Raw genomic sequence first — 21,270 nt, 5'->3', positions numbered from 1 at the left:
ATCTACTGAAAGAAGCAGAATGAAGGAAACTAAGCTACTCAGTCACTATGACACTGCCAGGAAAGAAGAAAATGATACACTGAGTGGGTGTGTATTGTATAAAAAACAGATTTTTTTTTTCTGATTTGTAGAGCATAACCTAAAGTTGAAGGCAGAAGGTACTTTTTGATCCCTCTTTACTACTCCTGAAGCAGAGAATATGATTTCAAGTCACAGGAAGTCCAGGTCTTTACAGAAAGAAACAGGCAATTTTACTCTTTTTCCTAAACATTGGTTCTGTGTTGCTGCTGCAGAGATCATCTTTCTTCATGTCACATGCTGAAACAGGCACCTTCTAACCTGTTAGGACACAACCTTCCAGTGTCCTAGTATGAATACTATAGTTTGCAAGCCTGAGTGATTCTTTGAGGGTGGTGGAACAGTGATATCTTCTTTTACAAAAATGCTATATCCCCTTGTCTATAGGATAGACAACAACTTGAGCTAGAGGGCCTTTGGATTTAAGAACTTTTGAGTAAAATATTTTTTTACACATTTTCTAAGAATTGTACATAAATCTCTAAAAAATGCACATATAATCTGTTGTTAAATATAGACAATAGTCACAAGTAATTCAGGGAGTAAAACTGCTGGGTTTACCTAGCAGTTCATCTTACTCTATGTAATATTTGTAGCACTAGCTATTTCTTTATAGTATAATAACACTCATTTTAGATTGAAAGCAAATGTAAAGGCAAAGTATCAGGTTAGGGCATACAATGAAAACTTTACAATAATGCCCAAATCAATAATATACACCATAAATATTTACATTGTCATTGGGCGTCTGCAGAAATTGTGGATGTTTCATGATCAGCCTGAAATACTCCCTTAACTTTAGATTTCTGATTGTGGCCTCCATGACCTGCTAGTGCTCCCTCACTCAAAAATTTTATCAGAGGTGGAGAATATTGATGACGTCTCATAGTTGTCTCTATTCCAAGATCATCCTGTCCTTTGTGAACTGTATATGGAAGACTGTTCTTTCCTAAGCACACTTCACATTTCTTCCTCGCGGTATACTTTTATCCACTTGCCATTTGCACTTTTCTGTAACCACCTAAGACACTGTGATAAACACCATAATTGTAAAATTTCTTGACATCTTTGTGATAACATGAAGGCAGAGGAGCTCATGTAGTGTAACATTCTGTCTTTGAGAAGGTCATGTAGACAGACTTTCAACTATTTTTTATGGTTAAGATGTATGTAAATCTCTACCATGGCATTTTACAAAAATTGGAGACCAAATTCAGATGTATGGAGAGAAATTAGAATGTTTATCAGGTTATTTATTCTGAACAATATTTTTTTCTGATATGCATGTCATAACTCGTATTATTAATACTGAACATGGTAAAACACAACTCCTCTGTTTATAGGTTTTCCAAAGTGTTTGCTTTTGCTCCAGGAGTTCTACATTGAAAAGGATTATTACCTCTAATTTAAGGCAGGAATGGTATATGGGTTTTATTCAACAGCGCACTCATGTGGCAAGACTTAGAAAGTACATAAATAGTGTATTACAGCATTCGTTGAATACAATGTAATTTTTTCATTACAGAAGATAAAATAACACATAAAAGTTCTTGTAGATTAAATCAATACAATGATGTGTTCTCCTGTATAATTCTTTTTTATTACTATTTTTTAAGATACTTTGATTTCATACTTAGAAAAAATATCCTATTTCAAATGTTTTGGTGATACAAGAGTTCCCAATAAAGGATATTATTTTGTTTTGTTGTATGTGGCCCCTTTCTTTACTGAAATTTAATTTCTTGATATCTTCATGTTTTTTATCACCACAGACTAAAAGTTCTGTTCTCTGTGACAGATCTGAGTATAGCTGAGATGTTATCACACCAAAATCTCTGAACATCACATTTTGTGGCTCCTCAGCTCCTAGTCTATGAATTGTATGCAGAATTATGACTGCAAGTTCTCATATGTTCAAGGTAGGGCCAGATATATAGCAAGAAGTAACAACTATTATTATGCAACCTGATATTGGTGAAGAAAGTATAAATGAGCCTCCAGGCAAACAAGCCTTTCTTAAAAAATACAAAAATAGTGGAGTTGAAAGCTGGACATACATTGATAGCAAGTGGACTTATTTATTTAGATATGCAGCATAAGATCAAACCCTCCATGTCATCTCAAACCTGGCTCACAGGGGAGACCTACAAAACATTTTCAAAGGATGAGTACTGATCAAAAATTCTAACTTTTTGGAATTAAAAAAAAAGTGAAGAACAGGTACTGGTTTGGTACTTCATTATACACTCTTTCCTCCTGATAAAGCTGCATATTTTAGAGACCCATAAATTCTTTTTCTTTCGTTAAGAAGACAGTCTTCTCAAAAAAATCGTTACAGGCTTTGAGGCAGCTGGAGAGATGGTAACTAGTTAGCTGACGGAAGTCAAATCAGTTTTACTGTTGCCATTTCTAGTCTTTGTGAAGTTGTATTTCAGGGGGAAAAAAGCCCCTTGGAGCACACTTCCCACATTTTGGGCAATCACATGCAGTTGTAGATAGGTATAAGTGTCAGGGATCAGAGAGATACAGCAAGGCATGCAGGGCAGAGTGCTCTCTAAGAAGAGATGCAGTACCACTGTATCCATGCCAGAAGAACTTTAAATTCTCTCTTTCTGAGAGAATTAAATCTCTTTCTGAGTCTTTGGTCCAACTGAAATGGTTAGAAAGATTGCCTAGAATCTTGGTAAGCCTTCTTTTGTTCTGCCATTTCCCATGGCTAACAGGTTTCTTACAGTGTCTGGCTGCCAGCAGGTTCCACAGCGGTGAGGTTGCAAGCAAGGACATTTCAGTGGCGCTGTAATATAGGAGAAGGATATTCAGTCCTGAACAAAGAAATGCCCTATTTTGGAGATTACTGGACAGCTGACCTTTGTTAATCCAGTGGAGGACTGATCTCAAGAACTGTGAAGACTTGTGCCTTTCATGTTGCTAGACCAAGGACTGAAGGAAAGAGGGAAGCCACTGCTAGAAAGCCCTGTTGGAAGAGGCCTAAGAGGCTGTTCGGATTAATTTTTCTGAGTGACCCAAAAGTACCAAAAAGTGAGAGTTGCAGGCCAAGCATCCAAAAGGCACAAAAGTTCTAAAGGAGCTGCCATCTTAATCTAGTTTTATTTAATTTATACTAGAAATTCCCACTGTAACTTCTTTTCCATTATCATCAATTATGCTTTTTCTATAGTTCATTTAATCTCCACACATCTTGCAAGACTCCCTCCACCACTTCTGTCCCTCTGGTGATGGCTCTTCAACTTCATCTTAGAGTGGGACTTAGACAAGATGAACACTATTCCTGAGTTAAGTTATTAAAGAAAACACAACAAAGCATTCCCTGTTTCACACCAGAACATGCTGGTCCTTGTGGTCCCAGTACAACAAAGGAATTCAGTCTCTCTCTGCAAAGTGTAATTTCAAATGCAAGTTATTAGAGTTAACACCATAAGGAAATAGAGAATTGTTATCCTACAGCATTTCTGACTTCATAACAATGTGTTGTGCGGCGTCAAATGGGTCTCTAATAAGGGCACATCACAAAGACTCTGTCTGTGGACCCCATTGTGGTCATTCAAGCTATTAGAAGATTTTCTTAAAATAAAACAACTTTATTATTTCTACTGTCAAACAGAAAGGATGTTTGCATAAGGACTTCTTGCTGCACTTTTAGATAGAAGCAAAGTCATGGAGGTGCCAGTACAATGTGGGAGCTGCTCATGGCTCCTTTAGCAGTGTGCTGGCTGAATTTATCCTGTGACCATGGGATATGCCCAGCACAACACAGGTCTGAAGGTCACATGGTTGCACTTGGGTTAACTATTGCACGGACACTACAGTCTCAAAGCACAGTGGCCCTTCCAAGACCACTAATGTGGAGGCACACTGCAGCCCGTGGTCCAACACCACACCCTGTGTGCACACTGTGGTGTCTGACCTCATTTCTCTGGAGTCTATAATTCAAGAGGCGGCTTTGGAGAATAAAAACAGGTAACTGTAACATCACTGAGTGATCAGGAGAGATGTCAGGACTTTGGGGATCAACCTTTGAGCATAGGTTGTTACCTGGGCTTTGTAGATCGGTGTTGGAAAATGGGGCTAGAGGGGGTCCCAAAGGCACAGCCTCTGTCCCATAGGCACAGCCTCCAGGGAAAGCACTGTGGCTGGAGTACCATACTTGTCCCTCTGCTCAGGCCCTTTCTGCAAAATCAGCTTGATAGAAGCATTTATGAAAGCTGGCTCTGACCTAACACGGATTTAAGGGACAGAGACTTCCTGGTGTCCTTAGACTGAGAAAGCACAGTAACAACAGAGGAGCGGTTCTTGATTTCTTTATGTTCCAAATTCTGATTTACTCCCATCAAGAGAACTGCACTATGAGCAAGGTCTCTGGTGTGATCTCTGCAGAGCATTACCTTGCAGAATTTTTGTATAAATATCTAAAGGGAGGGTGCCAAGAGGACAGAGCCAGGCTCTTCTCGGTAGTACCAAGCAACAGGTCAAGAGGCAACGGGCAGAAACTGATGCACAGGAAGTTTCACTCGAACTTGAGGAAGAACTTCTTTACTGTGTGGGTGAGTGTGCACTGGAACAGATTGCTCAGAGAGGTTGTGGAGTCTCCCTCACTGGAGATACTCCAGAACTGTCTGAACACAATCCCAGGCAATGTGCTCTGGGATGATGCTAGTTGAGCAGGGAGGTTGGACCAGATGTGCCTCTGTGGTCTCTTCCAACCTGAACCATTCTGTGATTCTGTGAGAACGGACAAGAATGCCCATAAGTAGAGGTTTGATAAAGGAAAACTTCATTTTTTTCCTGCCCCCTTACATTAATTCTCTCTCTCTCGGCAGGGTGTCCTCAGCTTTTTGTACAGTTACGGATGTGGAAGAGGAAAAAACCGAAACCGCACACAAAGGTAACTGTCTCCCAGCTGCTTTGTACCAGTACTGTGGAGACTGCTGCTACTGAGGAGTTCCCTGGCGCCGGGGCAATGTCCCTTGGGATGCCGTGTAGGGGTGAGTGGGACCGGAGGGTGCTTGAGGGCAAACCTAAAAGGACTGCAAGTGCCCCCCCGAACAGGTCAGCGCCGCGCGGAGCAGCCTCCCCTCACAGGCACCAACTCCTGAGGCAAGTCAGGCAGGATCGAGTGTAGAACCGACCGCCTTTGTGAGCTGCTACCTCTTTTGTGAGCTGCAGTCTCGCTTCCACGGATGAACGCCAGTGAGGGAACACCTCTGGCATTTGGTAACAAATCCGCTATCTGGGCGTCTTGAGAGGAAATCTCTCCCCCAGAGCAAGGCAGCAGAGCTCTGCGGGACGACGGCGCACGGACACGCCAAAAGATAGCGGCGAAAGAGCCCCTCGACGACCCCCTGCTCTGAGTGGTCGCTCCTCCCCCCCAGCGTGCGCACCAACGGCCGCCCACGCGCTCCCCAAGGCCGAGCCCGGCGCCCTGTGATGACGCTACGTCTCGCCCGGCGTCCGACAGCACTTGCCCAGCGCCGTCGCCGCGGCCAGCCGTGCGCATGCGCGCTGGGGTGAGCGGCGCCGCGTCCCTTCCCGTGCCCGCCCGGCGGGCCGCGCCCCCTCCCCCTCTGCCCTCGCGCCCCCTTCGCGCCGCCCGTTGCCCGCCGGGGGCCGTGCGGGGCCGGCACGCGCCGCCCGCCCCTCGGGAGCGAAGGGAGGGCCCGGCCCGGCGGGAAGTGCGCGCGCTGGAGCCGGGATGCGCCGGTCCCACCGCCGACGGCGGCGGGGGCAGGAAGGGGGCGGGCCCTGAGGGCGAGGGCGCGGTCCTCAGGCGGGCGGGGCCGCGAACAGGCCCGGGCGGTGCTTCCCCCGCGGCGGGCGCGTCCCGCCCCCCGGTGCGGGGGCAGGGCTGGGGCCGTGCCAGGGCAGCGAGGCAGGGGTTGAGCGGGGTCTGTGTCCGCAGGTGAGCCCAGTGCGGATGCGGCGGCGGGGCGAGGGGCAGCGCCGCGGTCCTCGGGCGGTGCCGAGGAGCCGGCCCGGGGCGGGAGACACGGACTCCGGCGGAGACCTCCCGACGGATCGGCCCGCCGCCCTTCGGAGCGGGATGGAGGAGCTCGACAAGGAGGGAGATGGTGCCGGAGGGAAGACCGCCTGGCAGCAGAGCCTGAGTCCCGAGCTGCAGCAGGGATACCGAATCCTGCGCGAGTTCCTACTAGAGAAGTACCGGCCTCTGACGGCGCCGTTCCTGGAGCCCCTCGCGGATCAGGCATTCTTTGGAGAAGAAGGCGCCGGCTCCCTCTCGGGCCATAAGAGCGGCCAGTGCCTCCAGCAGTTGCCAGCTGGAATATGGCTGTTGAAGATGGAAGAGAAATTTTCCAGTGGGCAGTACACAGGGATAGCAGATTTCGTGTGTGACTTCCGGCTTATGCTGGAGACTTGCTACCGGCTGCACGGTGTGGATCACTGGCTCTCCAAACAGGCCCAGAAGCTGGAGATGATGCTGGAACAGAAGTTGGCGCTGCTGTCCCGGTAGGTGTAGAAAGTCGGTAGGTTCCCTACCGTTGTTGTTTACATAAAGTAGAACAGGGGGGTGTGTTTCTTTGTGTGAAAAATTTGTTGTTTACATAAAGTAGAACAGGGAGGTGTGTTTCTTTGTGTGAAAAATTCCATTAAAAGAGAACAAACACCAATCCAAACCAAACAAAGCCCCACAACAGAACACTGGAACTCTCAATACTTTCATGTAAGGAACGTTTCCTACTGTGAGCGATTCAAATCTTAATTCAAAACTCTTTGGAAATTCCAAACCTGAATATTCCAAAAATAATTCCAAACCAAAATGCCAAACAGAGCACAGCATTTCCTGGCTAAGATTTTCCTGCTGAAAGAAGTCTTTTGTGGACATGGAGACACATTTGTTTACACAAGATGTCAAGTGCTTCTTTATTTTACTCTATCATGAATCTACGTAAACTCTGTATGAATATCTGGCTCTTTAAAATTGTTTTTTTAGCAATCTGTGAATTTTTTACTGTCTTTAAATAAGTAGGAGTAAAATCTTGGACCACAGTTTCCTGCTTTGAAATGACTTATTTTTTGATACTCATAAAATGAGAGACAGTACTTGGCATACTGTAGTCTTAAATGGCAAAATGGAAATTGTGATAAGTTTAAGTCCCCAGCAGGAACTTGTTTATCAGCCAAAGCAGCTGAAACGTAGAAAGCTGTTGAGCTATATAGTAGAAAGGCCAGTTTAAATCACGACTGAAGTAAATGCTTTATCATGAGTTTATCATAGGTACAGTTCAGTCATTATCAGAAACTCATAGTGGCTTCCCACAATGAAAGGCCCACCAGTATCCTGAATGACATAGTGTTTTGCATGTAAAAACCAAAAGTTTTTTTTTGCTAAAGGTGAAGGTGAAGAAGGAACAGTATTGGGAAGTTTGTAAAGCTGTGCATGTCCATCAGCTTTAAGCTTGTTAGTGACACAGAGCGTGACCTGCCAGCTGGTAAGAAGAACCTTGCTTGTGTAGTAGTAGCACTTGAGGAGCGTGGTGCAGAACTCAGCTGAAACCGGAGTGAACGTATGCGTTCTGCTGTAGCAACAGTATATTTGAAACTGTTTCTGTGTAACAGCAATTTTGGGACAGTTTGTGAGAAGGGAAGGAGCCAAACCTAATGGGGCATGCATGTTGTTAGTTTGCCTGAGTAAAACTTGGTTTAAAAAAAATCAGAATTCCTGACTTAGTAGAGTTACTGCTGGCAAATAAATAACCAAATGCAGCTTGGAAAATCTCTGCTGTGTTCATTTCTGTATGTTGTGTGACTGTAGCATCTCTACTGTATTGAATTGAAGGGCATTTTGTTGAAGGCTCTTGGTTGAATTAAGTGACTACTCATTTCATTCGGTAGGACCTGAGAATGCACAGTGCTGTTTTATAAGAAATTATGTAAGAAAGTGAAGTCAGTTTATGCACTGTCATCTAAATAGCCATGTATGTATTTACTAAAAAAATTCAATTGCCCTTGTAATTCTTTCAGAAATTCAGAGTCTTTTTCAAATAAATATTAGGAAATACTAAACTAAAAATAATCTTGCCTCAGTATATAATGAATTTCTCTTGTATTAGCTCTTCAGGGATTTGTAAAGATGTACTCCATATGTCTGTGTGCTAGCTTAGTAGAAGTTTCTAAGAACTATATATAGAAAGGATTAGGGAATCTAGAAGTCTCAAAGTTCTTTTATAATTTTTGATCAGACAAATTTGTTTTAAGTGTTTACCAGACCTAATTTTATGAGTAAAATGAAATTGAAGAACTACTTCCTGGAATAATCATTCTTGCATCATTACAGAGCAATGTTTAGCTTAACGATCCCCTTCAAGTGGTTCAAGGGAATCAATCAATGTTGGTTGTATAATTCTCAGATACTACAAGCCACAGAAAATTACCTTAGAATGGAGATTGCTTATGAATGGAGATTGGATTTTTCCCTCAAATGTTTTCAGAGTTTGTGAAAAACTCTACCATTTTTAATGGAGTATTTTGAAACAATGTAGGATGAAACTTTGCAGCCAAATTTGTAGTGTTTTGCCTTTCACCTTTTGTAGTTGTAAACAGCACTAAAACGGTGTTTAACACACACTTCCCCAACCTAAACCAACAAATACACCTCTTTTTGCCCCCCAAATATTTATGGATTAATATAGAGAATTCAATCTCCAAATAATATTTGGTTACTTGAGGTAAATATCCACCATTTTTAACTGATGTGAAAACTTAGGGCATATTAGCATGTTGGGTTATAAAATTTCATGAAGAAACTTGTAAAGTGGAAAAAATGGCAGATGAAAAGGTGACTGCTTTTGTCTCAATAAATATGCTTGATCCATGGTTGGTAGGGTAGGCATTGAAGTACCACTGGTAAGGACAGTCATAGTTGTGAATTGGCTTGCTTTTTTCTTCTAGGCATTTAAGAGAGAAAACATCATTAGCTGTCACATCTAGAGGATGCTATGGGCAGGAAGATGAGAAAGGAACAGCATGCATTTCCACAAGACGTCGTTCCACACCTCGCAGTTTAGTAGGCTTGTCAACAGGCATGTTTGAGTCTGTGATGGTTCAGGTTCTAAGACAAGAGGAGCAGCTGAGAGCAAAAGAGGAAAAGAGGTAATAGGAAAAACCATTTTGTTTTAGTTTTAAATAATTATGTCTTCCTAGTTCTCTACAGGGGCTAGCTCTTTATGGCTTTTTTAGGTAAATAAATATTATGGGGCTCTTGTGCTCTTAAGTTCATGACTTCATTATAGTACATCCACAAAGCAAAATGCTAGTACCACCTTCTGGAAAAATTGCTGAAGTCATAGAATTTACCACATAGTGACTAAGTCGTTACATTAAATTATAGCTGCTTTTATTTTAGGATTGTGAAACTTTTAAGACTAATTAAAAACATTCACAGCAATTTCCTGTTAGCTCATTCACAGGTTATCACCCATGTCCTTGTACTGTTTTTCATGCAACAATTAGATTAAAAACTACCAGAATGCTTGATTACATCTAATTCCATGATCTTGTCACTGCTTCCCTCGTTGATAACCAGAAGCAAATTATCTCTGCCAGTGCCACTGCTGTTACCTCACTGATGTGGCATTTCAGCTTGTCAGTTAGGTAGTACTTTTAGGATGTGTGTGTAATTAAAATCTGTGAGATTTTGAGGTGTATAATTCCAGGCAGTGCTTAATGTTAATATGTTTCACTTTGAGGAAAAAGAAACTTGTAAATTTGTATATTTAATAGTAACTTGAGTGACTGTGTTTGAAGGTGGAGCATAATGGTAAGACAGTATTTGCTTTAGGAAGCAAAATGTTTCTAGCTTTTTTCAAAGCTTTGGAGGCTTCTACCCATATGTAATCAGTTCACTCTAATTTTGCAGGTAATCTTAATTTTCAACAGATTTGGAGCTATTTGGCTGACTTTACTGTTAGACAGTACTTTTTCCCTAGAAAGGAGTGATTCTTTTTTCTAATCCACTCATATTCTAATCACACTTCACAAAAGTTTCTCTGGTAAAAGTCTCTTGATTTTTGCTCGACTCTTTTGTTCTAGAACTCAGAACTTGATAAAACTGTTATGAAAAAGGACATTTTGGTTGTATTTTAATTCACCCATAGAATCCGTAGAATGTTTTACCAGACAAAGTAGAAATTTGGCTTTCGTACACCTGTTTTAAGCTCATTCCTGCAACACTGTAGTAATTAACAGTTAAATTCATGTATCTGGATGTACTCAAAAGTCCCAGATCCCATGCAAAGGATACTCCACAGTGCTTGGTTCTACAGAAAATTCTATGATAACAGAAGAAGATCACAACAAGCTTGCCTCTTTACACCCTAAAATGTTGAACTGTACCACTTACTATGAAGCGATAAAAATCTATCACTAAGTAGCTGGTTGAATATTTCATTGACTCTATTGAGCTACTCAAATAATTGTGCTTCAGATATCTCCTTAAGTTATATTTCCTTTTGGATCCCACCATGTTTTCAAAATAATTTGGACCTCTCTCTATCAATTGCTTCCCAACTCACAAAAAATGTTCCAAAAGTACCTCTTAGATAGTATTTTATGAAAAAGTCTTGGAAATTGGAAGACCTATAAAATTAGTAATATATTACTAGTGAAGATCACATGATACAGTGTGTATAATTTTTCAAAGTGGTGTATATATAAATGCACAGACTTTCAACACTAAGATGGGACACTATTTTTGTTCAAAAATATATTTCAACTTTCTAAACTTATTTTGGCTTATTGCTGAAGTATAGATTATGTTGTTAACAAGAGAAAATGGTCATTCTGCTTCTTTTTTTTAGAAATCTGATACACTGAGGTTGGCACAGAAGGAGTACTTTCAAAATTAAATGCAAGATTGTAGGCTTGGATATTTCAGTTGGCGAGCACAGTGCTGGCCAATAAGTTGTATTTGGATAGGCAGCATCTGCTGTTCACCCAACTTTCAGATAAGTTGTCAGGAACATAAAAAAAATGCTCCCTTTCTGCCATCCAGTGGACCCCTCAGCATACATGTACTTTCTAGCCAGTAATTATCTTAGTTTAAAACGCCTAGGAGTTACGTGCTTTCAGTCCTAAATAACTAGGGCTGTAAATGCAAAGGCCTGTCTACAAAACTTAGCTTCATACCTAAAGAAATTGCTGTCGAAGTATAATTTTATGTCCAGTTCTTTGCTCTAGATATCTAGATACTCTTGTAAGGCAAGAGTGTTGTATTAATGGTGAGTATTAAATAAAACTAAAATTAAATTAAAAATACTAAAATATACAAATAAATATAATAATGTATATTATATATAAAAATAAAAATAAATCCTTTAAAAAATTTTGGGTTTGTTTTCCCCCCAAAATCCTTAACATTGATTTTGCAAGCTTTTTTCCAACTGCATATTTTGGAAGAACATCCTAAAGTGTGATTTTTATCTTCTTTTCTGTAGTTAGCTTCATTGAAATCCTACTACAAATTCTACCTTTGTTTTCGTTTATGGGTGTCCTTCATCGAGGTTTCTCTTTTTCTTGCAATTTATCCATTTCTTGCACAGTCAGTTTCATTTTGTCTTTATTCAGTGTTTTATAGCTTCCCCCAAGTGACACATTCATCATGGTACACTCAACATGTGAAACCAAGATGTCATTGCAAAGCAGATTTCATTATTTTGCAGATAATAATTTCTGTACAGCGGCAAAAGCACTTTTTCCCAAGCTTACCTTTTGTTCAAGTGTTCTAATTATCAGAATATTGAGCATCTTCTTTGGATTATTAGTTACGTTTCTATGGGTTTCTACTCAGCTGTTTGGTGATGTGCTAATATACATATACATAGCAATATACATACTAATTTACACATCAGTTAACAATAAATAATTGTCGAATTTTTTTAAATTGGAAATGCTTGCCTAGTTAGATACTGAAACATAGCAGTAGATTCCTATTGAAATTTTTAAAACCACTGGTGAATGACAGATAATTAACTGATTGATTTCGGTGGGAATTAAGTGTCTCTATAACTTCGGTTTGTTGAAAGTTATGCTAGGCATAACTTCACCATCTCTGAAAACATGATCCTGGGATAAATTTCAGACTTTTTCATCAGAACATTTAAAGAGTTCAATTCTGGTTGCAAGTTAGTAATTTAATTTAGCAAATTTTGGAATAAGGTATGTTTATACAGTCAGGTTTGATTTTTATGAGCATGTTAGCATGGAATTAACCTGGGTCCTAGAGAAAAATGTAGAGTATGTTATAATATGATGTAAGCCATTACAGATACAGAATTAAGGTTACATGGGCATCTCCCAATTTAATATCTTCTGAGTGTTACACCTTGACTTAATTTAGAATAAGGTGTAATATTGCTAATTTGTATATAACTTTTGATTTCATTTTTTAAAAGAAAGTTTGTAGAAACAAGTTATTGTAGAATTAAAATAGTTCTCTATATCTTGTCATCAGAGTTCCAGTGTCTGACCTTTTACCTGAATCAACACCTAAGTAGGTTAGAAGTGGTAATTGAGGGAACAAAGTAAAATCTAATCATTGTCTCCTCTCCCCTCCAAGTGGAATCTCTTGTTGCAAGCGAGAAGGAGTTTGCTGGTGCTATCTGTCTGCTGTCTCAAAGGAGAAAATAATAAGAAAAGTGGGAGTTACATCTGGACTCTGTTTTAGGTGTTATCTCTACTTGGGGATCATGGTTGCTGAGCTTTAACGTCAAATGCCATGGCTTTATCCACTTAAGAGCTGCAAAACAAGTGCTGCACATGTGTTGTGGGAATATAACCTTAGTCTGGAAGTGTCAGCTTCACTTAAGATTAGTTTTGTTATGACTGTAAGCGCAATATGTGTCTGCAAACATATTCATAGTAAATGTGAATAAAAATATGAAACAACAGTGTTTTTTACAATTGCTGTCAGCATAAAAGCCAAATATGTACGTCCAGAAAATCTCTCAGTCCAACAGCAAATGTCTCTCTCTTACCACCCCCCATTTCTTCCTCCATCTCTGCTCCCTTGCCCCACTCCCTCTCCCCTCTTCATTCCCTTCTGTCCTCTCAAAAAAAACCCCCAAAACAACAACAACAAAACCCCAAACAAACAAACAAACAAACAAACCACAAAAAACCCTGAAACACACTGCAGGAAAAAGCTATGCCCTCCAAAAGATTCTAGCAGGAAGACCTCAATCATCATCATCATCATCTCTGTGTAACCTTTGTTGATCTCACCAAGGCTTTCGACACTGTGAGCAGAAAAGGTCTATGGCAGATTTTGGAACGTTTAGGATGTCCCCCCAAGTTCCTTAAAATGATCATCTCACTTCATGAGGATCAACACGGCCAAGTCAGATATGGCAATGTGCTTTCTGAGCCCTTTCTCATAATCAATGGTGTGAAACAAGGTTGTGTTCTTGCACCAACCCTATTCACAATCTTCTTCAGCATGATGCTCCAAAGGGCCACGGCAGACCTCAATGATCAGGATGGTATCTACGTTCGATACCATACCGATGGAAGCCTTTTCAACCTAAGGCAACTGAAGGCCCACACCAAGACCTTAAACCATCTTGTCCGGGAGCTGCTTTACACTGACGCTGCCGCCCTTGTTGTCCACACAGAAGTAGCTCTGCAGCGTTTAACATCCTGCTTTGCAGATGCTGCTGAGCTCTTTGGGCTGGAAGGCAGCTTAAAGAAGACAGAAATTCTCTATCAACCTGCACCTCAGGAAGTCTTCCATCATCCCCATATCACCATTGGTGAATCAGAGCTCAGATCAGTCCAGCAGTTTAATTACCTAGGCAGCCTCATCTCCTCGGATGGTAAGATCGACAGAGAGATAGACAACAAGTTAGCAAAGGCATATAGTGCTTTTGGAAAGCTTCATAAAAGAGTTTGCTGAAAAAAACACTTTAAGAAGAAAAGTACTAAGATCAGTGTTTACAGAGCCATAGTGCTGTCTACTCTTTTATATGGTTCCGAATCATGGGTCATCTACCGCCACCGCCTGCAACTCCTAGAACGCTTCCATCAACGCTGCCTCCGTACAATCCTAAACATCCACTGGTCAGATTATGTGACCAATACATCTGTTCTAGAACAAGCAGCAATCACAAGTTGCTGAGAACACAGCTGCGTTGGGCAGGACACGTCTCAAGGATGAAGGACCACTGCCTCCCTAAGATCCTGCTTTATGGTGAACTTGCCACTGGCTGCCGCAAGAGAGGAGCCCTGAAGAGAAGATACAAGGACTCCCTGAAACAACATCTCAGCCTTGGCCAGATTGATCAACATAACTGGCCTCCAATTGGGAGGTCTGGAGACACACTATCCATAACACTGCTGATGCTTTTGAGAAAGCACACAGGATCACTCTCAAGGAGAAAAGACAATGCAGAAAGAACCTTGTCTTGCAGAATATACCACCTAAGGAGTCTTTCTGCTGTGCCTTTTGCAACCGGACGTGCCTGTCTCGTATTGGCCTTTTTAGCCACCAGCACGCTTGTAACAAACGTGGGTAGAGCCCGTCCCAAATCTTTGTTCACGAAGCCCAGCCATGATGATGACCACCCCCCATTTCTTCCTCCATCCCTGCTCCCTTGCCTCACCCCCTCTCCCCTCTTCATTCCCTTCTATCCTCTCAAAAAAAAAAGCCTAAAAAAAAACCACTGCAGGAAAAAGCTATGCCCTCCAAAAGATTCTAGCAGGAAGACCTCAATAATGAAGATATGAAAGTGTGCTTTTATATACATTTTCTCTTGAATGTCTGCTGAGAACGGAATGATAACATTGTGATAAAACAACAGTTTAAAAAACAAAGACAAACATTTTACAAGTGAAACAACTTATATTTTTCTTTTTAAGGAACCTTCTAAAGCATTCTTAAAATAGTATAATAATTGTCATTTTATCTAGACTGAAGTGAATCTAGGGTATTGTGTTTGAGAATTCTATCTTGATTTAAATTATGAATTGATGATAAATCAAAACTGCATGCAAAGATGATATTTTTAGATCACCTACAGCTTGTGTTTTTCTCAATGATACTGAAATGTTATTGTTTCTACGTATGTTCTATCTCACTATATGTTCATATTTAATCGTATTTCCAGACCATATTAATAGTGTTCGCAGCTTTTGGAGGCAGCAGGTTATTAGGAGGTGTGTTTTACATTTAGGAGGAAGGAGGGAGTGGGATCCAAGAGTGCTTTGAAATTGATGTTTGAGACTATTTTTTACTTAGTATCATTTCTTCCTCTGTCTCACGTGTAAATTAGTTATTTTTATTATTTTCTGTTCTTTATTATATCAATGCAATATTAGCACATTGAAATAGAACATAAGTCAGAATAAAAATAATGCTCACTTTACCTGTGCAAATAGTATTGTTGAATTTATTGGTTTGTTCACATAGAATGGCAAATGGGATTTTGTGCTGCAAAGTAGGATTTTGTTTTTATATCCCATCCTTTACATCATTACATTAATGCTGCATTGGGAGACTGAAGTTAAGAATTTACTGATCTGTTTGCTTTTACATTTTATGCTTTACATGAATGTGTCACAAGAGTGTGTGTATGTGGTATTAAGAAGTTCTGTTCAAATTAATTTAATTGTATAAGATAAAGTATTTAGTAGAATCTTACTGTATTTCATGTTATTTTGCATATACATGGTATGTTTCTCCAGTGCCGGCACTAAAATGTGGACTAAGTTGGGTTGGTCACATTTTTTACATTGTTGAGATAGCTTGTCAGTAGTTAATGCTTCAAATACATGCTCTTCAAGCTAGAAGCCACTATTAGCTTCAGGTTGTTAGAAGAAAGATTTTAATTTATTGTTACTCTTTTGCTGAATTTGAAACCATTGATGCTTTGAATGGATACATGCCATTTATTCGCTACTTGTATATGAAAAAAATATAATTGGAGGTTAGCAATCTGGAAATAAGGACATGGAAATTCCGCAGGTCACATTAGTGTTGTAGGCAGGTCATTGTTTCTACCAGTGATAGAAGTTTCAGGGAAAAACATATGAGAAGCTTAGGATGAGCTCTAAAAAAATTTTCCTGTAAGTACAACTGTATCCTAATCCTATCTTTTGGAATCTGGTCATGCCTTCAGGCAAAAATGTTAGTTTACTATTGGAGCATTAGAGAATAATCCCTCCTGTTGCTGGTAACCTTTGATATTCTTGTGATTCATGCAGATGTCCAATTTTCCTCTTTGGAACTGGATTAACTTATCCTGTATTTTAGTAAGTTAGATGGTGAGCTAGGTGTGATTTAATTATCTGAAATGGAAGCATTTCTTCTAACACTTGTTGCCCTTAAATTGCATGATGAATTTCCAAATAAAAGTAAATAGAAGTTCTCAGTCTGTCATATTAGCTTTGTATATTGCTGTCATGTTTCCTCTTGCTGGTGTTTTGTGTGGAGCCCCAGATTATTCAGAACTTTTTTACAGGCCTCTGATTACTGATAACCTCTTTCTCTGAATACACATTGTTTCTACTCTATCCTTTTTTTAGATAGGGGAACCAGAACTGAATACATTTTTTCAGGTGAGGGCAAACCATTCCTTAACGTAATGACATTTTATTTCTGGTGTTATTTTCCATCGTGTTCTTTGTGCATCCCAATACTTGTTTCCTTTTTGACCAACGTTGCAAACCAGCACACCTATGGCTGGGAGGGAAAATGTGTGTAAATAAAGCACTTAGCACTTAGACATGTACACTTGTGTACTGAGGAAGGGAAGTACAAGGAGGGTGATGCAAGCCACAGGGCAACCATTTGACAGCAAGATTTACCTGGAATTTATTTCAGAGATTTTGGTATGGATAATTTGATGAATACTTAATCCTGACAAAAAGAGACTGGGGAAGGAAATACATTTTAAAACCCCCAAAAATCTGAACCACACAGACTATTGATATATGCCAGGCTTTTTTCTTACCTTTTTCCATTTTTAAACTAGTGGTGATAGATTATAAAAGACTGTAATTTCCCATTTTGGTCCAGTGATGCATTGTGTACTGCAAAATAAGAGAAACAACTAAAACTTTATGTGCTGTGCTCTTCATTACTTCAAGATAAGTATGTTTGTCATGCTGTAACTCTGATTTTTATCTCCCTCATTTTTTTGTTCACCCAGTGTCTGAATTTTCATGAACTTTCTTTTAATAGGCAGAGAGATCAAGAAAGAAAAGAAGCAGAAGAAGCTAGTCAGAAAGAAATAGAAGAATGGGAAAAATCACTTTTAGCTCAAGCAGCACCTACAAAGATGGAGACGATGTGGGAGATTCCAGCTATTGGTCATTTTCTTTGTTTAGCACAACAGATTTTAAATTTACCTGAAATAGTATTCTATGAATTGGAACGCTGTCTTCTGATGCCTCAGTGTAATGTTTTTTTATCTAAAATAATGACTTCTTTGTTAAGTCCTCCTCATCGCAGATCTACATTACACCGCAGGCCGACATTTTCTTACAGGACTTGGGAAGCAGCACTGAGAAAGAAAGTACAACACTGGTATACTGTTGTAGGGCAGACTGACAATCCTAATGGCGCTGCAGAAAAACTTGGCTTATGTCCCCAGTTTTTCAAAGTGCTCGGAGAAGTTAATCCCTTGGAGGAAAAACCATTTCATGAGCTACCATTCTACCAAAAAGTGTGGCTGCTAAAAGGTCTCTGTGACTTTGTGTATGAAACACAAAAGGATGTTCAGGATGCAGTGCTAGGTCAGCCTATCCATGAATGCAGAGAAGTAATTCTTGGTTATGACTGCTTGGAGAATGCATATGTTCATTTTCCACAGTTCTGTGGTGCGGATGTTCGGATTTACAAACAGAAACCTTTTCAGGCTCCTGAATTCCCATCTCTTCCCATCAAAGTTAAAAAAGTACCACGTATTAAATCTGAAAGAGTAAAACTTGAATATGTAGCCAAAAGCAATGGGGAGGTCAATTCTGTTGATAGAGAACTGCTACATCCTTCCAAGACAGAAGTAGAGAAAAGTATGGACTCTGTTGTTGTCTGTCCAGAAAAGAACCTACATTTAGGCACCTTTAGAGTCCCTACTGGGGAGATAAACTGTGAAATCAAAGCCTCAAGAGTCTGTGACATCAAGAAAACTGTTTGTTATAAAGAGAACTTGAAGAATTTGATTACTTCAAGTGAGATTGTTGGTATGGGTGGTGACTCTAGTTCAAGAGAAATAACGGATGGGGAGAATGGACAAGGTTATGCTGAAATGGCCAGACTAAGGTCTGATATGAGTCCATTCAAGGAGAACACACTGAAAGCTTGCCAGGTGCATGTCAATGGCACTTACAATGATTACCAAGGCACCAGTTACCATAAATCTGCTAAAGAAACAGTGCTAGAGAACTCACTGCAAAATAATAAGAAACTAAATAAGATACTAGCAAAAAAGAAGAAAAAAAAAAAAAAGAAGTTGAAGGATATTCTAAATGAAAATCTACAGAGAAAACTTGATGACCTGCAAAGAAAGCGTGAGATTCATCTTCATCCATTCAAATCTTATAAATCTGAGCTCCAGAACAAGTTGTTTATAATTAAAAAGAAAGCAAAACACAAGAAGCACAAATCTGGTAAGTTGACATTTTTTACCTGTACCTGTAGTAAAACTTAGGAGGATACTGATTTCTTTTCTAAGTTGTGTTTTTAGCTAATAAATCTATATTTTATTTTGTGAAACAGGACAGCCTTATTGCGTTAGACATTCCAGTTGTTAATTTTAGAGTGAAAGTTTCCCATATAAAGTGTGTAAAACAGGCTCATCAGCTGATTAAACCGTGATTCATTTGCAGAATTTAGATAACATAATACATTTGGAGAGGTTGTTTGTTGCAAAAAATATATAGAAGAATGAATGTGACTGGTTAGCATCAGAGAGCGTCACTTGAAGTCATTTTGTGGTGTCTTATGTTATAGCAATTGTGGAAATGTTTCTCCCCTTTCTGGTAATATTACCTTATCCAAATTATGAAGAAACACAGAGTAATTATACGATATCATGAATCTAAAGTCATTCATACCGGAACTGTGCAGTCTTAGGTCACCAAACAGTACTGCTTTAACTGTGGGCCTGATTACTCAGTCCAGCAACTGAGATACAGAGTTTACGCTGATGGCGTTCTTATTACAGATTTGGGCGGCATCTAGCTCAGTGTTTCAGGTAGGTGATATACAATCCAGATTTCAGTTAACTCACTGGAAAATTTTAAAGCTATTTGAAAACAGTAAAGTTTTCAAAGTCCTTAAGTCAGTTCAAATTGTCAGGGAGCTGTAGTATTTTCGATGTCATATGAAGCACCATAAAAGCTTCATTCTGTTGAGTCCTGGGCTAAGCTATCTGTGCTAGATTTTAGCAGACTGCTTCAAAAATTACATTTTTCAAAGTGACAAGCTACTTTTCAGAACAGTGTAAACTGACAGATAAGTACTGGATTTCATCTGAAAAGTGGAAAGCCAAAATGAAAAATCTGGATAACAGCAAAATGTCTTCTAAAGGGCAAGAAAATTCCAAGATTTGATGCCAATGCATTTTACTAGAAGTTCAAATTTAAAGCTAAGGAAACTAGTAATATTTAGATCCCAAATATTTGTGCATAATATCCAATGAACTGTCTTACCATTCAAGTCACAAATTCCTACTTCCAAAAAATTTCAATGTCCACATCTCAACAGAAATTTTAAAAGTTGCAGCTGAAGTTCATTTATATCATGTACAGCAAAACTAATGTTTTTTACGTTCACTTGCACGACTGTTAGCTCTCCAGAAGTGTCACTGTTTTCATTTTTCTTAAAACCAAGCAAAGTGAATAATAACCCGAATTGCAAACAAGGCCTCTTTAGTTTGTAGAACTGTTGTCCTTTATCTCTTAAAATTTTGAGGCATTTTCCATCTTATTCTGACCACTTCTTCATTGCAAATTTTGACCTTGCTGCAGAAAATTTTCCTAAAACTTTACAGCATTGCAAGAAAGAGCTGTTGTTCCTATGCTTGTTAATTATCCATTTATCCTGTACCTGTTAGGCTGAAATGGATACAATTGGATTCAATTCACGCTAATGCTTTATTGTTCTGTAATGTTTTATAATGTTTAAGGCTAAGTAGTATTTGTCAAAGATCAGCTGAAATGTAAATCTTCTGTTTAAAGATTCCCTTACAATGTAGAACAGAAAAAGAGATTTGGTAAAACCTGGTCTGAATTCACAAAGACATTTGATTTAAATCTGATCCTGGCCATAATCACTCTTTACAACATTCTTAAAACAGTGCAGTGGGTAGAAGAGAGCATCAGGAATGTAAAAGTGAGTACCTTTCCTTACTTTTTAACAAAATTTTTTTTCCTGCTTCTGGTTCTCTCAGGCAGCTGAATGTAACTTTGAGTCACAGTTTGTACTTCTGTTGAGATGATTTGCGCACTCCTGGCTTGCTGTAGCAGTGGTACTCATCATGAATATAGCCTGGTCGTGCAGTTTTTCTAGCTGAAAACTTCCCAGAACTATTGTGAGGAAAACTTACTGGAGAACAGAGCCATGTTATGACCTTTGCCATAATGACAAGGTTTTCTTACGATTTATGAAAAGGCGTAACCACTTTACTGAATCTGTGTCTTTGAAAGAAGATGATGGTTTTTACTGTGGCAGTGTTCTGTGTCAGTATTATTAACAGAGTTGTACTGAATTAAGTGGAAATACAGAATCAGAGAGAGCAGTTCTGTAAACAGCTTGCATGCTATCCATTCCTTTTTAAATGTATTTTGTTACTGGAGTTAGATAAATTAGGCTATACATCTTGAATTGGACTGTGACAATGGTGATGAGGCTTGTTGGATCTGGACTAAGACAGCTATGCTGAAGTAAATTGTGGGGTACAATAAAGGTTTCAGGGCAAGGCACAGTGCAAAAGTATGAGAATCCTGTGATTGCATGTTTGAAACAGGGATTGGATGAAATTCAGAGCATCTGTAGGTTTGAGAAAATAGGAGGCACCAGAGACTTGAAATAACTGTGATGTTCCTGAAGCAAAGGTTGAAGTAAGTTAAATCTCTTTATATTGCAATTGGTGTAGAAAACACCAATACAGCACAGAAGTTTAGAAGAACCTTGATGTAAACTCTATACCTGTACTCATGCTC

The 21,270-nt window shown here is 39.5% G+C and overlaps 1 protein-coding gene across 14 annotated transcripts in view; it reads left to right on the top strand.

The window, feature by feature from the left end:
- Positions 1-5,734: 5,734 nt before the first annotated feature.
- The window catches only part of KIAA2026 (KIAA2026 ortholog), a 90,484-nt gene continuing 74,948 nt past the window's right edge, over positions 5,735-21,270 (top strand). For 10 of the 14 annotated variants that reach the window (XR_003538570.1, XR_003538571.1, XR_003538573.1 and 7 more), the window contains exons 1-3: positions 5,736-6,561; positions 9,004-9,204; positions 17,288-18,714. Coding sequence is in view for 8 of the 14 variants with exons in the window: in XM_027709639.1 (XP_027565440.1) it covers positions 6,011-6,561; positions 9,004-9,204; positions 17,288-18,714 (2,179 nt within the window). In the remaining 6 variants the exon portion in view is untranslated. Of the gene's footprint in view, positions 6,562-9,003; positions 9,205-17,287; positions 18,715-21,270 lie in introns of all 14 variants that reach the window. The other 4 variants (XM_027709638.1, XM_027709636.1, XM_027709642.1 and 1 more) reach the window with 3 other exon arrangements.

The sequence above is a fragment of the Neopelma chrysocephalum genome, unplaced genomic scaffold, assembly GCF_003984885.1.
Source record: "Neopelma chrysocephalum unplaced genomic scaffold, ASM398488v2 Primary Assembly neopelma1_96814, whole genome shotgun sequence".
Classification (NCBI taxonomy): Eukaryota; Metazoa; Chordata; class Aves; order Passeriformes; family Pipridae; genus Neopelma; species Neopelma chrysocephalum.
The sequence above is the reverse complement of the archived record's forward strand: the minus strand, read 5'-3'. Positions and strand labels throughout refer to the sequence as shown.